The sequence below is a fragment of the Chlamydotis macqueenii genome, chromosome 1 (assembly GCF_036417535.1).
Source record: "Chlamydotis macqueenii isolate bChlMac1 chromosome 1, bChlMac1.mat, whole genome shotgun sequence".
In the NCBI taxonomy this organism is placed as follows: domain Eukaryota; kingdom Metazoa; phylum Chordata; class Aves; order Otidiformes; family Otididae; genus Chlamydotis; species Chlamydotis macqueenii.
The window spans coordinates 150,219,167-150,236,640 of NC_141556.1; the positions used below are offsets into that span (position 1 = coordinate 150,219,167).

General features: G+C 43.2%; 1 protein-coding gene across 3 annotated transcripts in view; it reads right to left on the bottom strand.

The window, feature by feature from the left end:
* Window positions 1-17,474, bottom strand: part of EDAR (ectodysplasin A receptor) — a 73,248-nt gene that overhangs the window by 15,686 nt on the left and 40,088 nt on the right. For 2 of the 3 annotated variants that reach the window (XM_010127135.2, XM_010127134.2), the window contains exons 2-5: window positions 11,185-11,253; window positions 10,382-10,504; window positions 9,107-9,288; window positions 4,179-4,264 (exon numbers count right to left, since the gene is read on the bottom strand). In XM_010127135.2, coding sequence (XP_010125437.1) covers window positions 4,179-4,264; window positions 9,107-9,288; window positions 10,382-10,504; window positions 11,185-11,235 — 442 coding nt within the window. In that variant the 5' untranslated portion in view covers window positions 11,236-11,253. The remainder of the gene's footprint in view (window positions 1-4,178; window positions 4,265-9,106; window positions 9,289-10,381; window positions 10,505-11,184; window positions 11,254-17,474) is intronic. The other variant, XM_086741056.1, reaches the window with a different exon arrangement.

Sequence of the window (17,474 nt, forward strand, 5' to 3'; positions counted from 1 at the left end):
GTTTGATTACTGCATCGGTTTTTACATATAACCAGCAAAAAAGGTAAGAGGAAATAACAGTATTTTGTCCCCATGCATATGTATGAATATACACAGAAGAAAAAAGAAAACCCTCAATCAACTGCTGAAGTTCTCTAGATCAACAATCTGTGAGTGGACAAGGATCTGCAGATTTGATGTAATTGTGTAAATACAACTTGAAAGTAAATGCTCTTCAAGTTTTTGTAGCGGGGTTTGATCTTGTTTTCCCCCATAATTTTTGAACTGGAATGGCAAATATCAAAGTTTGAAGAGAAGAGCGGAGTTAATATGCATAAACTGATAAAGAACTGCAGCTCCTAAAAGACAAAACCTCTTCCAGCAGTGACTGTACCTCTCCAGCAAAGAAACTCCATGTAGATTTAAAGCTTCTGTCTTTTGCATATACTTTTACATTGGATAAAAGAAAAAAAAAAAGAGAACACCACAAAAACACTCTACATAGTCAGAGGCCTCAAGTGACTCCAGTTCCAGAGGCACTGACAGAAAGTCCAGCACCATTAACTGTGGGGAGCCACATCTTAAAGTGGTTTGGTGCTCATTACCTTCGTTATTTGATTTGCATAGGAAACCCGCCTCCGCTACTTTTTGCAGTGCTGCTATTTATCACAGGGGTATCATATCCCAATTTACTGTCAGCAAGGGCCACTGACAGCTCGTGATCTGCTTCATGCACAGCTGAAGGTCTCACATCTTTGATAGTTTGGCCTAGTGCTCCTCTGTGCTTAGCAGACCCATCCTGAGGCTCCTACACAGTAGACTTCAGGGAGCTGCACGCTGAAAGCCCAGAAGTCTTATGCAGGTGTTTCACAGTGCACAAGATATGAAAAAATGCAGTCTTTATAGTGATGTTTACCCTTTTTCCAGTAAGAAAAAGCTTTCCTGCTACGCAACACACATCCTTAGGCACAACCCCTTCCCTGTACGCGCCCATTGCCCACAAGCTGCCGCTGAAGCCTGATATTCCTCCCAGACTGCAGAACACTGTTGCTTCAGTCCAGAGAGAGTTTCAACACCACAACCTGGTGACACGTTTGCCTCAATTAAATCTCTGACCCCTGTGAAACATCTCCCTATCCCCCTCCTCTTTTCCATGCTATTTTGTGCTATTTATGTCTCAAGTTCCTTGAGAGGAAAAAACCAAAAAAGTTGACACAGGCCCATCAGGGAATTTCTTTCTCACTTCCAGTCCTTTTTATGCTAATATTTCCAGATGCTGGGACAGGGGGTGTTCATCGTGTTTCCTCAGCCATTTCAAGGTTTATTGACTGTGTAGGAGATGAAAGTTGCACAGCAGGCTCTTGGAGTTGAAAGCTATTTGTTTACCCTTTGATCAAATCCAAATACTTTCCTGCCACATAAAATGTAGCATCAGGCAAATTCTCTGAGCAGGTTTCCACGCAGGAGCACTCACATCCCATTTCGCTCTCCTTCTGGGCCTCTGTAACACGCAGGCCAGGCACTTCCCCAGCAAAGTATTTTTCCAGCTAAGGAGAGCACCACTGTCCTCCAACCCTGTCTCAGACCTAACGAAGGCCTGAAATGGGATTTATCTGCCCTCATTTTTTCTGTCTAGAAGTGCAAAGCCAGAGCTTCTCACTGCCAGCTTCCTATTTTTTAAGTAATTTGCCATCCTTGTTTTCCTGCAACCTGTTGGGTCACCTTTGTCCAGTGGGGTGCTGTATGCAGGAGTGTTTGAAGAAAAGAAGCTCTAGGGCAGAGATAACTCTTTAATGTGGAGTTTAGGCCCCTGATCAAGAAAGGAGTAAAAGATACCTGGGACCGTTTTGAATTCTCATTCTGGATCCTCCACCATGACAGCCAGTCAATAAACAGAAGTTGTTCTGCACAGAGGAACCATTCCCACCAACAAAGAGCTGATATTATCCTTCATAGGACAGAAACCAAGTGCTTGCAGTAAGGTTATGTGCTTGGAGCGCAGGACTGAGATGAGTTTGGAATTTGTGAACCTCAAAAAATTATGCAGTTGTGCAACACTGACATGTCACCTTTTCTTTGCTCTGATTGGTAGAATCTGAGGACAGTGAAATATGTGATAAAGAACATTTGCTAGAATCAAATTTTATGCCACCTGCCACAACAACAGCGAGCTTTTCATGAGGTTCAAATTATTAGAGTACAAATTATTGCCATCATATTGGCATTGGACATCATAAATCAAATTACCAGAGCTTAGTGATTTGAGGGATTTGGATTTTAAGAAGCTTTCTCACTTCGTTTAACACTTGTAATCAAATGGTTGGTTTCATAGACTTGATCAAAACGTAGTGTTTACTCTTTCTGGGACTAATGTTTTCTTCTACCTTAGTACCCAGTTAATTGGTACCAACCCAGGTTGGTTTATGCACCTGCCTAAATTCCTCCCAAAGACAATATACATTTATTATTGTGTTTGTTAAGTTAAAAATTGCATGTGGTTGCAATTCATCATTTCCTTACAGAACTAAGCACATTATATCTCATATCTGATTTGTTTTTCGAATTGAGCCACAAGATCTTCTGATAGTTCCTTGCCAAATCAGTAAGCTACATGTGTGATACTACTAAAAACCCTTCTCAGCATGTGTTTGAGACAGGCCATCAGGGCTGAGGGAGTGATTAGTTTCTGGCTATCGGCTAGCAGCAGGCCTTCCCACCAATGGGGCAGCCAGCTTGCACCCACATGCAGAAGATGTGTCCGCACCCTCTTACCATATACTCCCATCTCCCACCAAGACTCCTATCCTCACGTTTTCACTTACCTCTCCACCTTCTTCCCACATCTCACATTTAGGTCCTCCCTAGCATCCTGACCTCACCTTCTAATACAGACCTCATCTCACCAAAATCACACTCACCCTGCCCCTGCCCACTCCTGCCTTCTCAGGCAGAAGTACACGTCTCAGGACCCGGTAGCTTTTCTGCAGACAAGTAGGGTGAGTGCAACAGCCCAGCTACTTTGCGTGCAGACATTATTTTAGGGCGATGCCTCCACCCAGGCTGTTATTGCTCACCAGGAGCTCTGTGAGGTGGTGATGATCCCCTGGCTCATCCAAGCTCTTCCACTTTAGGAAAGGCAGTAGCTGTCAATGACCTATCCTCCTTTGAAGTGGCTCGCAGAGCACCAGTGATACACAGTTCAGCGGCATCTGAACTAAGCAATTGCTATTTATCTACACAAATAAATGCTCAGGGACTTTTGTGTCAACCTCTGCTTTCAAATCAAGCAGGAAAGATATTGTAATTTTTTTTTTCATGATAAAGACTTTTAAAAGCATAGAACATGGACACAATTTTGGTTTTAGATGCATTGAGTTTCTGTGGGAGTCTGCCCATTTTTGTCTGGGTTCGTTTTTTTTTTAAAGCTTTTTCTCCTGATCTGCTCCAGATTCTCTGAGGGGGTGTTGAAGTAATTTGGTCACTCAGAAAGGACTTAATTTTTCCTTTTCTTTTTCTGACTTTCTTTACCCCCTTAAAGGAGAAAGCCATTTTCTAGGGGGTTGCCTCTGCATTACAGCACTGGTGGGCAGCTCTCCCTCCTCTCCATGGCATGAGGATGGGTAGGCCATTGCACACGAGCAGCATGCAAACAAACAGGTACTGCTAGGGTGTCACACACATGTTTTTTTCAATTAGCAAACTACAGCTTCTTTTGTCAATGAAATGTACAGAAATAGCACTCTTATCAGTGCTGATCACCACACACCAACGTCAACCCTTGTATCACTTTGAAACCAAAGTGTATGAAAAGGTGTGATGCACTTTTACTAGGATCTACAAAGTGTCCCATGTACTCTCCATAGCTGAACTGGAACTGAATTAAAAGAAATATACAGATTTGTGACTTCCTGTACCTACTGGTTAAGTAACCATAGTAAGTCCTGTATGAGATGTTCTTAACAGATAAAAACTGGAGAAGAACTGAAGAACAGCAGATCCTAAAATTAAAGGTTCTGGTCTCTTCCCAAAGGCTCAGCATTTGCTCTCTTTGCTGGCAAGGCTTGTTGGAAGCAGAAATTGCTTTACTGGAGACAGACTTGTTTGAACATAATGATCATCACTGAAAGACTTCACATTGAGCTTCCAGATGATTCCAAGTCAAACCCAGATGAAATGCATAGAAATTGCAGAACACTTACATTCCTTGGTGTTAGGAGGCGCCAACAAGCACGAGTAGCAAACCATCCCGTATATGTTGCGCGGTCTGTTTTCCAGCATGTAGTAACTGAAACAAAGGGCAAGATGAGGCAAACCAGTGTAAATTAATACGCTGCAACTGAGCATGGTTCAGCAGTAACCAATTATACGGAGATAAAATCATTTAAAAAAAAAACGTTTATAAGCAATTTGATGCAGAGATTATTCTTCTTTTTTTTAAAACTGCCTGAATAGACACAGTGTTTCTCTTCTTCCTTTCCCCCTAAAAGGCAATTAATCAACCATCAAACCGACATGACAAGAAGTAGTATCATTGCCTAAAACAACATTATTCTCCCTGCTGAGTTCAAGCTGCAATTTACAGCATGTCCTGAAATAAGATTTTGCAAAATAAAGGAACAGTATTTTTTTTAAGCAGTAATCTTTCAGACAAGACCACCAGTTGGATATGGTTGGCTGATTTTCTTCATAAAATGAAGAAAACAGTCAGACCTGAGCAAAATCAGAATAAAAAATACAGGAAAACACCACCCTTACAGGGAAAGCCAGGTTAGGTTTTACAGGTTGGTTTGGTTTTTCGTTTTTTTTTTACTTGCTTGCTGTATAGTTTATAAGTTAGTCCTTGATAGTGGAATTACAACATGAAGGAAAGATTTTAATGATTTGAACTTCTGGGTTGCTAATAAAGTTAGTGATGAAATAAGGTAATTGGTTATGCAAGAATTGGATCTACAGGCAACCTAATGAGTAAATTACGTCAAAATCATACACAGTTGGTGTTATGGATATGTCCTTACAAATCACTTGTAAATTACTACAAATTTTAATGAAGAAATTAGTAAATCCATAACCCATTCTATGTAGACATTACAAGTGCTTCATGCAATACGGAATCTGTTTTCTGCTCTCATGTACCTGTCTACGCATGTGCAGTATGGGTTTTTTTTTTAAATGTATGCATTGTTAGGAAATTACTACTGAAACTGTTCGTCAAAATCAATTGGTCATTAATGAATGACCCAGCCTACAAATAAGGGGTATAGGTCCAGGAAATGGAGTATGCAGAGATGCAAGGGGGGAACTGGGGCTGGAGGTACCTCAGAGAGCAGGCAAACTGAACGTGGTTCCTCCTTTCTTTCTTGCTGCTTTTAAAAGATTTGCCCTCACTCTTCCCTTTGAACGTTTCTTGTGCCCTGTCTGCCACTCGATCCTTCTCTCAGGAGCAAAATTTCATCTTTCCTTTCCTATGGGGGCCTGCACAACATTATCTTGTGAAGCAGTTAATAAATAAGCAGGAAATGACTGCCAAATCACGAAAAAAAAGAGTGTCAGGGCAAAGACACATATAAATCTATAAAGAAAAATACAGGACAGTTAGGATCCACAGTCTAATAGCCACAGTGGTTTAGGAAAGACAAACAGCTCTTCTGACAGTTAATTAAATCAAGCAGACGGAATATTTCTTGGTTTTCACCACAACGCAGAATGGTGGAAGACGCATAAAGAAAAGTGAAGAGGATGCTCATGGCAAGCTCTGCAGCTGCAAACATGAATGATTCACCGCTATGGAAGCACTGGCAACAGATTTGTGTTTCTGGCTACTTTGCAATGCACCAAATATTAAAGGTGATGTTGGAAATATCTGGTCCCTTTATATAGGTAACTACAGAGAAGAAGTGGCTCCATAATGAAATAATGAATTTTCATGGTGTCACTCTTCTATGTCTATGAGACTCATTATTTCTCTTTCCTGAGCACCTCCTGGGCTCAGGTTTTGAAGTGTTATAGGAAATATCCAAGAGTAAAGCCTAGACTGCAAAATGGACTGAAGTGTTTTTCCTACTTAACACCACTGTGGTTTATCTCAAGCTAACTTTGGTGGTGTCAGGTCACACTCAGTGACTTGGCCCCAGATTTAGGGACACCCTGCTGCAGGGACCAGGGCACTTGGGACCAGAGAGGCCTGATCTCAGCAGGGAACATTCTGCAGAGAGACAACAGGAGGTGATGAGCACATAGGTGAAGGCATCTTATCTAGAACTGCAGGGAGGGACTTTATTTCATCAGAAATCCACTGGCCGTTTTCATTCAGAAAACAGAGGAAAGAGCTCGTTCCTTCTTTTAAAACACCTCAGAGAAGAAAATTGAATCTGGATTTGCTGTAACCATGTACAAACACATAAAAATGGGAAGTGTCACTAGCAGAGGCACCTTTGACTACTTTTTAAAAGAAAATGATCCCTTTGCAATTCTATTTTTGTGAGGAGACCAGGGAGTTGCTCCAAGCCAAAAACAGGTGCTGGGACAGCATCAGGGAGACTTATTACATACACTTGCCCTGTTCTTACTCTTCTGTGGGTTTCGGTTTCCAGTTACAGCCGCTACTGAAGACAGACAACCAGACGAGAGGGACCCTTGCTCTAACCCGCTGCAGCTGCTTCTAGCTGGTTGTGATCTCAGTCACACTACAGGAACACCTAATGGATCATCCCACTGAGGGAAATAGCCTGAGTTGCACCTAATTTCCACATTCTTGACCTGTCCTGTTTACCATGATGGAAGAGCTGCTGGGCAGGAGCAGAGGATGAAGCCTGCAGTGTCCCAGGAGGTTAGGTCTGGGTACCTCCAGAATTCATGGGCAGCTGAACTTTGCTTCTGAGAATCATGGCTTCAGAGCTAAGCCTTTAAATTCTTCCCTGGTCACAGTCTTGCATCTTTCTCGTGAGTGTGACAAATAGTGTTATTCCTATTTTATATGGAAGGGAACCTGGACACAGAGAAGCAGTGAATGTGTTGTACCAAAGGTCTCCTTCTTCCCTAAAACTGATCATCAGTAATAGTGAAAACAAATTAAGGAAAAAAAAATATAATTATCAAGTACCTATTTTAAGGCAAATGATAGAAGGCAGCACTTGTAGCTCCTGGGAAAAGGCTGCCAGTTCAGTGGTGTTTTGTCTAAAAACTTTTGGTCAGAATATGCTACATGCTCATATTTTCCTCAGGCTGCTGTACTGAGTTGGTGAAAAATAGCAAAGGGATGAGATGCTCCAAAATGTAGATTGCTGTACGAGTGTTGTTGCCTTGGGACAGTCTGTAATGCATTACAAAAGCACAGTTCTCTGAAAATGGAAATCTTAATTTTCTTCTCCCGTTGACTCAGAGGCTCTGAAGTTTACTGCCCAGGCAGGGTAGCACTCTACCAGCTGCCACTCACCTAGGTCCCTGTGCTACCAGGGGCAATGAGAAAGGGTGGGGGGCTGGTCGGTCAACATCGCTCACCAGCTCTCTGCTCTGATGCAGGGGCTCTGCATTTCCCCCGCCATTGCACAGGAGCAATGTCTGGGGTCTCTAGGTCCCACGAGGAGTCAAGGTGGCTTCAGAGCTTGTTTTAGCCCATATTTAATTTACCGTGAGAATTTAATTTCTTCACGCTCAGAGTAAGAGGGTGTTTCTCCTTAACCGCTGGCCTTGCCAAACTATCCCAGGCCCGGAGAGTCAGGCAGAGAGCGGCACGCAGCCAGACTCTGGCAGGCCAGTTTCATGCTACAGGTTACACCTGTGCAAACACCGTGTTTTGAGATCACTCCCCAAGCACCAGCTGTGCAAGCTGATTATTTTCAGCTAGCACCCCGCTCCCACCTGGGTGACCTCATTAGTCCTGACAAAAATTGCAAAACAGCAACTGTGGCCACTATTGAACTTTCTTGCTCTTTATGATGTATGAGGGGAAGCCAAGAGGGAGCTCTTTTTCAAATCACATCATCAGTTTGCTTGGCTGGCAGCTAGACAAGTCCTTCTTTTTATTTGTAAACTGTGAAAATTTCACACGGGCTCACGGATATAATAAACCTGGAACCTCGCGGGGCCTCTTTAACAGGGTTTCCTTCATTTTAAGTAGTGTGGGTTATACAGTGCCTGCAAACTGCACAAAAGCCAAATGTCAGTAGGAATTATGTTTCTAAACCCAAAGAGGCACACTGGCAGAGACTGAAAAGGTATGTAAGGTGAGGTTGTGTTTTAGAATATTTACCTAGCCTTACAAAAAAAAAAAAAAGTTGAGAAAGCAAATGTATGTTTGGGTTTCAGACTTTGAAAGTTAATATGGCCAAGAATATATTGTTAACATATTCAATGTAGCAGTTGCTTTCTCACCATTACTATCAGAATTATACTGAGCATAAGAGACCATTAAAAGTATGGCCTTGATAAACAGCACCTATTTTAAGCCCCTTCAGCCAGCTCTGGAACTTGTTTTGACTCTGAACAACAGCACACATCCCACATTAGCAGCTCTTTAGACCCCATTTTCTTGGCTAGGAAAGACCCTGAGAGACTAAAATGCCTTGGTAAATCTCACCTAACAGCTATGTTAGCTAATGCTGTCAACTACTGACAAATTTACCAGCTGGTCACATCTGGAGAGGAGATATTTTATGTCCCTAACATGTCGTAGTGCCAGCACAGACCCTATGGGGTATCCAAGGCATCTCTCCAAGGAGCTCATTCGTAGGGTGGGATACCTACAAGGTGGCCCTCTGAAGCTGCAGCTGGAGGCCAAGCTGGATCTCTTAGAACATCTAAAATGGCACTGCGTATCTGCATTTAGGTACATGAGCTGTTCCCTTTCCACTTTCAGTAAGAGGAGAAGTTTCAGTTTTTCTAGTTGTTCCCTACAGTTGTTTCTTCAGTGAGATTTCAGTAAGATTAACGACATCTGCTGATATACTAAATTCACTGACACTTTTGAAGCATTTAGATGTATTGTTTTAGCAGAGACTGAAAAGCATAATTCACCATTATTCTACCTATAGTCAGCTAAGATATGAAAAGAGACAATCAGAGATTTTGACATTAAAAAATTATTTTGCAGTGCCTTGGGTAGAGCAAAGGTCTACGGTTAAATCCTTACCCTGGGAGACAAGGACCACACTCTGCATCATTCTCCTGATCACCAGGTGTCATGACCGTGGCTCGAAAAAACCCCTCGCAGTCTTTGTGCCGCCTGCATATCTGGTAACCTCCTCTGGAAAACTTCTCCGAAGGGCAGGGGATGCAACCGTAGTCTTCATCTTTGGTGCCGTACCCGCATGTCTGCAACAACACAAAGTCACTGAAAAGCAGGCTTGCGCGGCACTCTGGCTTCTAGCAAAAGGGAATGTTCATAGTCTGGCCCGTTGGCTTTGCGGCACAATGTCATACCAAGTGAAAGAAGTCTGTCGTTTGGTCCCTTAGTGTCTCTCCTAAAAAGGCCATGGAGGGATATAAGGACCCAGCACACTGTGTCCCAGAGAGGGAAAAGGGGAACCGGAATATTGTACTGGTTGCAAGTGGCCCTCCACAGCTATTTATTTCACATTCCAGCAAGTCATGGAAGTGAATTTCAGCTGCTGCTCAGATAGAAAGTGCGCTGAAAATTGAAGAGTAGAGAAGAAATTACTGGGGACACATGGCTACAGCAGGGATATCAGCGATCTTGCTTTCACGCTTGGAGAGGCCAGAGGGAACATCACAAAAGGCAATGTTTGGATGAGATTTTGTAACCTCTGAACTTACGTCCCAGCTGAACATTACGTTTAGATTAAATAAAACTAAAACCAACTGGTTATTATTCAAACATACTTGTTCAGGACTACCAACTGTGTGAAATCCTTGCACTAGGATGTTTATCCCGTTAAAACCAAACAGGATTTCAGTAATTTATTTTTTTAATAAGCAACAATTATCTGCCGTAAATCAAATGGTTACTTAGGAACCGTAATTTAAAATGTTGCAGAAGCATCCAAGTTCCTCTAGTGCCAAAATATCTTAGCGGGAGAGCAAAATTAAATTCTCAGTGTGGGGGGCCAGTGAGCATGCCAGACTAACCAATTTATCACACCATGTCGGATTTTAAATAACTGTTGAGATGAGAATGCACTGGCAGAGGCTGTGCGCAAAACTTTTACCTTACAACTTCTACAATACGACTTTTAACAGGCTGCTCCTGGGACACGGTGTACAGGTGTGCACACGCGCAGTGCCTTGCTCCCACGACACACTCATAGGCATGAGGGATTCTGCCTAAGCATCTCTGTCCTTGCCCATTTTCTCTCCTATCCATAGATTACCACTATCTAACAAGGCATTTATTTTTTGCATTTGTGCTGGACATGTGTCCCCTATCAGCAGAAGAAGCTGAAATTACCATGTAAGGCTCTTCGCCCGGCTCGCACTTGGGGCAGTCCTGGCACATGCCGGTGGTCTGGTTGTAGTATTCGTTCTCGCCGCAGTTGGAGTATTCGGCACTGGCAGAGTACACCAGGGAGACCTGTCACCAGAGAGCATCCCAGAGCACGGTCACTTCCACCACCTTCATCCCCCACGCCTCGCTCCCTCCCCTTGCCCACCTGATGTGGCTGAGAAGGCGTCAGGGCAGGCACTGCAGCATGAAACACCCCTAAAATGCTCAGAGATAGAAGCAGTGCCACTATGTGGGATGGAGGCGAGTATGGTTTTCAGCAGCCTGGTCCTGATAAGAGTTTCTCAGGGCACTGATATTCATGCTTGTTGTACCTCCTCAAAATACTGAAGGCTGTGATTCCCTATTCTTACACTCTCCTGTACAGCAAATGCCTGAGTTTGCATCTCACCCATCCCAGCTCTAAGGAGCCTTCATAAATGTGACTGCAAGGGACAATTATAACAACCTGAGATAATCAGCTGCCTCAGGCCTCAACCATGATAGGGCTGTGTTTCATGTGACACCCAGGCTAATCAGCTCTTCCAGCACCTTTTGTCTCTGCTCCTTCCCCCTCTTCCCTAGCAGCCTCACCCTAAACAGCACATGCCTAGGTGTTTTTATCGAATGGAAACCAATCACTGCATCAGGGTTCAGTCCCTAAGTCATCTGTGGCTGTGCCGTGATAATTCACAGATGTTTGCAAAGACCCAAGCAGAACTCAGTTATCTTTGCACACTGGAGAGACATATACGGACACAGAAACCTACCACCAGAAACGGGAACACGTGAGTCCATTTACGTTCACCCAGGTGAGCCATGCTCTCTTGATATTTTACCTGAAAAGATAGAATCAGTGATTGTTTGTGAACATCAGTAAATATTTGTGTGTGTTGCCAAAATAAGAACAGAAGGGCTCCTAAGCAGAACAAAGGTTACATGGGAGCGATGCCTGGGGGTCTAAACAAAGAGGGGGAGATGTGCACGTGCACTCGCGCACACACACACACACACACACACGTGCTACACACCCTTACTGCACATCTCTTTCTCCTCTTTGAGAAGACCAATGGCGTGAAGGAGTCTGGTCTTGCAACATTGATAAAAATCTGCGAAAGATGAGGAACTGAGTCTGAGCCTTGGCGCTTCTTGCCCTGCTGAGAAATCCTCCCACGGAGGAACCGAGGGCTACATCTCCACCGCTAAATGAAAGAGGGCTGGGCATCAGCAGCCCGACATGTATCCACACCGCTTAGTGCTTGACCCCACTAGATCAGATTTGTCTAGGAAAGACCTAGATGGAGCAGCCAAAAGCAGAGGCAAGGAGCAAACCGATAGCATGCTGCGTGGGTGGCTGGCACGCCGGGCCTGCACCTTCCTTGCCGGCTCCGTCGAGAAATCCTAGCACTGCTGTCTGTAGAAAGCATCGGCTGCTTTTTTTTCTTGATAAGCAAAGTGCGGATTTAAGCAGATGAACTCAAGGAAGAAGCCAAACTTGATATCTGAAGTACTATTACAATGGCTGGGGAAAAGAAAGGCTGCAATTTCTGTTACAAACACACATGCTAATTTATTTCATTTCTTCAAATGAGTAATTTTCAATAAGAGCTAATGTTACATATTCAAGTACTGGATTTCTTTCTAAGGGGAAAAAAGATACAGGAAAAGGAGGCACAAATTGTTTCATTATCATGAGACAACATATTTAACGCTATTGTTACAGCACATAATATGCCCTGGGGATTTTACAGCTTCAAATTACATGTTTGAGACACAGTTGCAACACTTTGGTCCTAGCACATGTAAACTACTCTTTAAATTTTCCAGGTCTCAGACACTGAAAGGCTTTTAGTTTCCCAGAGGAGTACAATTACTGCTTTGTGCCACGTTTGAGCACACAACCTACATGAGAGCAGCGCTCTAGTATTTGAGATAGCTGCTAACATTTACATTTTTAAACACTAAGTAGATTAAGCAAAGATTATATTTCTCCAGCATCAAGCTATGAACTTGCTTTATACGTTCCTTCCAGCAATGGGACTAGCTGAGACAGGTAACTGGGTGGGTGGGTGGACAGCCTGAATTACGAGTATGTTCGTTTCTCCAGGAAATTACACTTTGAAACCTAAAAAACAAAAGAGAATCAGAGATAACGTGTCCCAAATCTGGAGGTAAGAGATGGAAAATAGTCCTGCAAATTGTATAAACTGTCAAACACTTAAGTTGGACACAGGCTTTGGCTATTATAGTGCAGTTGCTTGGAAAAGTTCCAAGGATATATAGTCCTAACACATATGTCTGTTAAACCGAATGCTATTGAGAAAAGAGCTTGTTAGATTTTAAATATTAGTATTATTAAGGCTGTGTCACCACTGCTAGTGCAAAATCATCGTATTTATTATAAATTGGGTCTGAGGCTGCTCAGGACCAAAACTTAATGCTTGGTAAAGCTTGAATCTGTTACTTTACAGTAAGAATATATTTGACAAGCTTCAGTTGCTTTCAGGCTACCCAGATGTTTGCTGTTTGAGGTACTTGTATGCAATCATAGCCAGATTTGAAAAATGAAGAAGTGTAGCCCATTAATGTACAATACAATCTTCTCCATCCATTTGGCATTTATTTACATGAAATGTTGAAAATGTCAAGTTATACATACATACATAAAATATTTTTCTGTCTCTCAATATAAATACGCATGTGGGAGTATGTTCTGTATGTAAACATACTTTTTTTTCCCCCTGCATTCCACCATTATATGCAGCAATATGTCAAGCATATGGGAAATACTTCTTTTAACTTGAAAAAAAACAGTTCAAAGTGCTGAATATGGCCAGATTAGAACTCTAGGGGAGACTTTTGCCTCAAATTGGAATACTAAAAAAGTTAAATTTAATTATTCATACTCCTATTTAAGCACACTGCCATAAACTGGCAGTGTTATTTTCTGTGGTTTTTTTTTCCCTCCTTTGGAATTAAAAACCAAAATACTTATTTTATTTTTATAATGCAGGAGTGGGGGAAGGCAGATGCAGGAGGTTTCTGGCAATAGCTGATACCTGGTGGTATCTGCCATGACATACCAGGCTGCTCTTGGGCTTGCTGTCAATTTTCAGGCATATTAATTTATACCTGCCCCCTATCATCTGTCACGCATTAATCCCATTCACACAACAAGGGATCTTCTAGTGCTAAGATCGCTTTTGTCTCTAGCTGACATCTGTGAGGACAAGCAAAGCTTGGACAGTGAGCCTGCGTCTGCCAAGAAACAGGAAAAAGAGTGACCAGTTATTATGGCCCCTCATCATTAAAAGCAATTAGTTCCTAACGAATTAACAGATGCTGCACCTTTCCTTCATATTTTGCCATGCCTTGACTAAAGCTAATGACTCTCCTGTGGGATGGCAGGCAACGGAGAGTGGGAAGGAGCTGGAGGTGTATTTTTGCTGGGACCATGCGATCGCTCCTAAGGAATTTGGGATCCTGATCCCAGATTCGTCCGCTGAGCCTGCCGCAGGTCCTGAGTCGTGTTTTTGTTTAGGCTGCGTGGGTGTCTCCAGAGAGGAGGTGTAAAACACAGACCTGTTTCTTTGTGGATCAGGTGTGCAACACGCAGCAAGCCTCGTCATGACTAGAAGAGGGTGCTAATTACAGCCATATTTGCCTTTCGGGGCCTAGGTGTTAATAGCTGTTAAAAATATACACATAAGCTGACAGGAAAAGGAAGACTATTTTCCCAGTGGCAACTGCAGCAAGAAATGCTAGAGACTTCTTGTCTCAGCTTCTCTCCTGTAGACTGCGAGGCACAGATTTGGCCTGGGGGAATAGGAAAACAGACGCCTGGGACCCTATTACTCAAATATTTCTCCTCTCGCCCTTCTCTACAGTCTTTGTGACTTCTTACCAAAACCCGGCAGATATAAATAAATAAATAAATAAATAAATCCCCAGGCAGAAAATTCTTTGGTCCTGCTGTCCAAAGGAGAAAAAGCATAATTCACAGTAGTTAGCCTTTGAATTTGATAATTTACTTAGATCATAAGGTAGCACTGCCATGATGCTTACAGTACCTATGAGTAAATGGAGCAAACATAGGGAATGTGCAAAAGATGAGGTTGCCCTAGCTGATGATCTAAGCTAAAGCTCACAGCTTTCGATGAATTATCTGAACTGTTATTTTAATTAACTTAGCGCAAAAGATAATTTCCTATCGAAGATTTTTTTGTTTTAAAAGAAAAGTTTGAAAAAAGGAGGAAAACATATACATGGACTGAAGTGCAGAAATATGTTTCTTAATGTTGCGGGGGGGGGGGTGTTGGTGTCTCTACATTTCTTAATTTCATCACTGATGCAGATATACTTCAAGGTCACACATCTTGACTTTGCCAGAGGGAAAGGCACAACCGCTGTCTCAGATAACTTCACGATTTTCATATTTCTATATGTATTTCTCTGCTGAGGTTTTCTAAGCAGCTTTGGTTAGCTGGTCTGTGGTTATGAATGTAATTCCTGAGGAGCTGGCAAATCGGTATCGATCACGTCTCCACGCCCAAGATCTCCACTACTAACAGCACCAAGATCTCCACTGCTAACAGCACCAGCAATGGACGTGAGATAAAAGCTTTCACATAAATAAACGTGGGCAGGTTGCATGTACCGCACAGGAGCCACCAACAAACCTAGAGGTTGCTCCGAGCTCCTGGGGTTTATGAGAGGAACCTTGCGACTGACATTTTCCACAGATTATCACAGTTTTTTTGCATGGGCTCAGTAGATAATCTCTGTGTGCTCCCGATGCTGCTAAATCCTTTTTAGCTGCGATAAGCATATAATCCTCACCGCAGGGCCCCACAGGTTTCAGAGCTCAGCAGCAGAGCTCAGTCTGGCTCCAGCCTCATGAAAAAAAAAGACGTGGTCTGAGTTTTTCTTTCAGGAGGAAAGAGAGTTCTCTGAGCCCATCACTGCATGACAATGACGGCAGCGCAAGCTCCGGGAGAGAATAAACTTAGAGAACTATAAGCAACTGGAAACACAGAGATGATGAAGAAAACTTTTTTGTAGCCTTGGTTACAGTTTGTATTGTGGTGAAGAAATACTGCACAGAACAATGTCACATTTTAGGACAACACAAACTACACTGTTTCCCCAATCTTTTTTATCGCTTTGACCTTGCAAACACACCTTAAGAATTACCGCAGAGAGAGGTGTAAGAAGTGCTAAAATGATACAACTCCATTCTTCCTTTTACCTGAAACATCAAAAAGCAGCAAGAACAGTTCAAGCTACACATAAAACTTTAATTGCCTCTGTGATCTGGCAATTCCATCAGAAAAATAATTCATTGCTCGGGCACAGAAACAAGATTTTTTCCCGTGGGAGCTGCGTTGACAAGAGGGGACATAAAAGATTCTTTAATTTCCTAATGAGGGCACTGCGTGCTGAAGACATGGGGGCAAATCAAGCCTAATGAAGAGCTATCTGTCTCTTACAGACTCATTTATCCGGAAACTACATCTGGAAGTCTGTATTCGAACCTGCTTTCTCACCTTACATAAAGACACGTGTTGGCTCTTGTGTAGACGGGCCATCAGCTTTCTGAAAAGGTTTTCAGGGAAAAAAAAAAGAGGCTAGAATGCAGGAAAAAAGTGAGGAAAAAAAAGGAAAGGCTCTTTTCAACACAGATTGCATGGCTGGAGAGACTTCCTGTGGAAACAGGGGCACTAATGAGGCACAGGGCAAGGTTGACCCTGGGGTCTCCCTGCCTGGCCCCAGGGCACCCACAGCTGGATGCCCCACACCACCCTCTGACCCCTTGCTACCAACATGGGTCCATTTGGCTTCCTTCAGCTTGACGTGGGTCTCATCTTCCAGCAGCATCCCTCCGAAACCAAATCCCACCAGACTAGCGCTGCCAGAGGACCATGGCGGTCTCCATCCCCACCCTCCCAGGGCACCTGGCTCACAGGCAAACCTTCCTCCCTGCTGCCCCAGCAACCCTCAAGGAGGCAAGCAGGGAGTGAGCATGGGATGACTTTTTGGTCAGGAAAATGATAACTTGTTGATCTCGCAACCTGCCACCGCAACGCATCTGCTTCACTGATGTTCCTGCTAGAAAGGTTGATATTTTGTTGGGGAAGTGATGGTGCAGGGAAAAGGCACCTCCCAGCCACGGAGGCTGCTGGGGTAGCTCTCCTGTTAGTGCTGCTTTAGACAAACAAGCAAACACTCATTAGGGCAAAAAATGTGAGCAGGGACTTGTACCTCCCCCAGTCAAAAGGCTGCCCTGACCCTTAGGCTAAGTCACATGATCTCTTTTGTTTTCAATAATTAAAAAAAAATATTTTAAAAAATCTAGGATTTGTTCTGACGTACAATTAAAAAGAAATCAGAAACCTCATATTTGTAATGGGGAAAAAAATCTTGACCTTTTTGGTCAATCCCCATAAGGATTTTCCTCAGCAGGAAAGGCTTGCTTTCCATCTCTCAGAAAATAAATTTTTTTGAAGGTGAGTTACACTTCCTTGCTATTCTCAGCCCCTCCTAATGTCTGCCAGGAAATGCTACAACTGACGTATTATTCTTTCTGGTTTGCTTGCCTGCTTGTTTGTTTTAGGAGGGCTTGTGCTTTTCTTTTAAGAAGTCCTGGCAATGGTGGTGGTGGAAGCAGAATGCTGGAGGGGTTCAGGGCTGCACCTTGTTCCCCTCAGAGAGCTCCTGCTCCTGGCTGCCCAGGTGATCTCACCCCACTGCCAGCTCGCAGCTGCCAGAGGGCACCTGAGTTTTCCACAGAAATAGTTGCAAGATGGATCTTACATCACCATGAAAAATTGCAAATGAGCATATTACACTCCCTAGCCTAATAATTCTAAGGCAAGAATGAACGAGCAACAGTACAGTCATTCACTGTCTACCAGGTCATCCCAGTGCCACATTGACTCTGTGCTTTCTCCATCACCACTTCCTAAGAAATTTCCCCATCTGCCTCTACCTGAGGGAGAGGAAGCTTGGTTTTGGCACTTTGCTTCCAGGGATGAGTTAAAATTGCTGGTACAAAACCAAC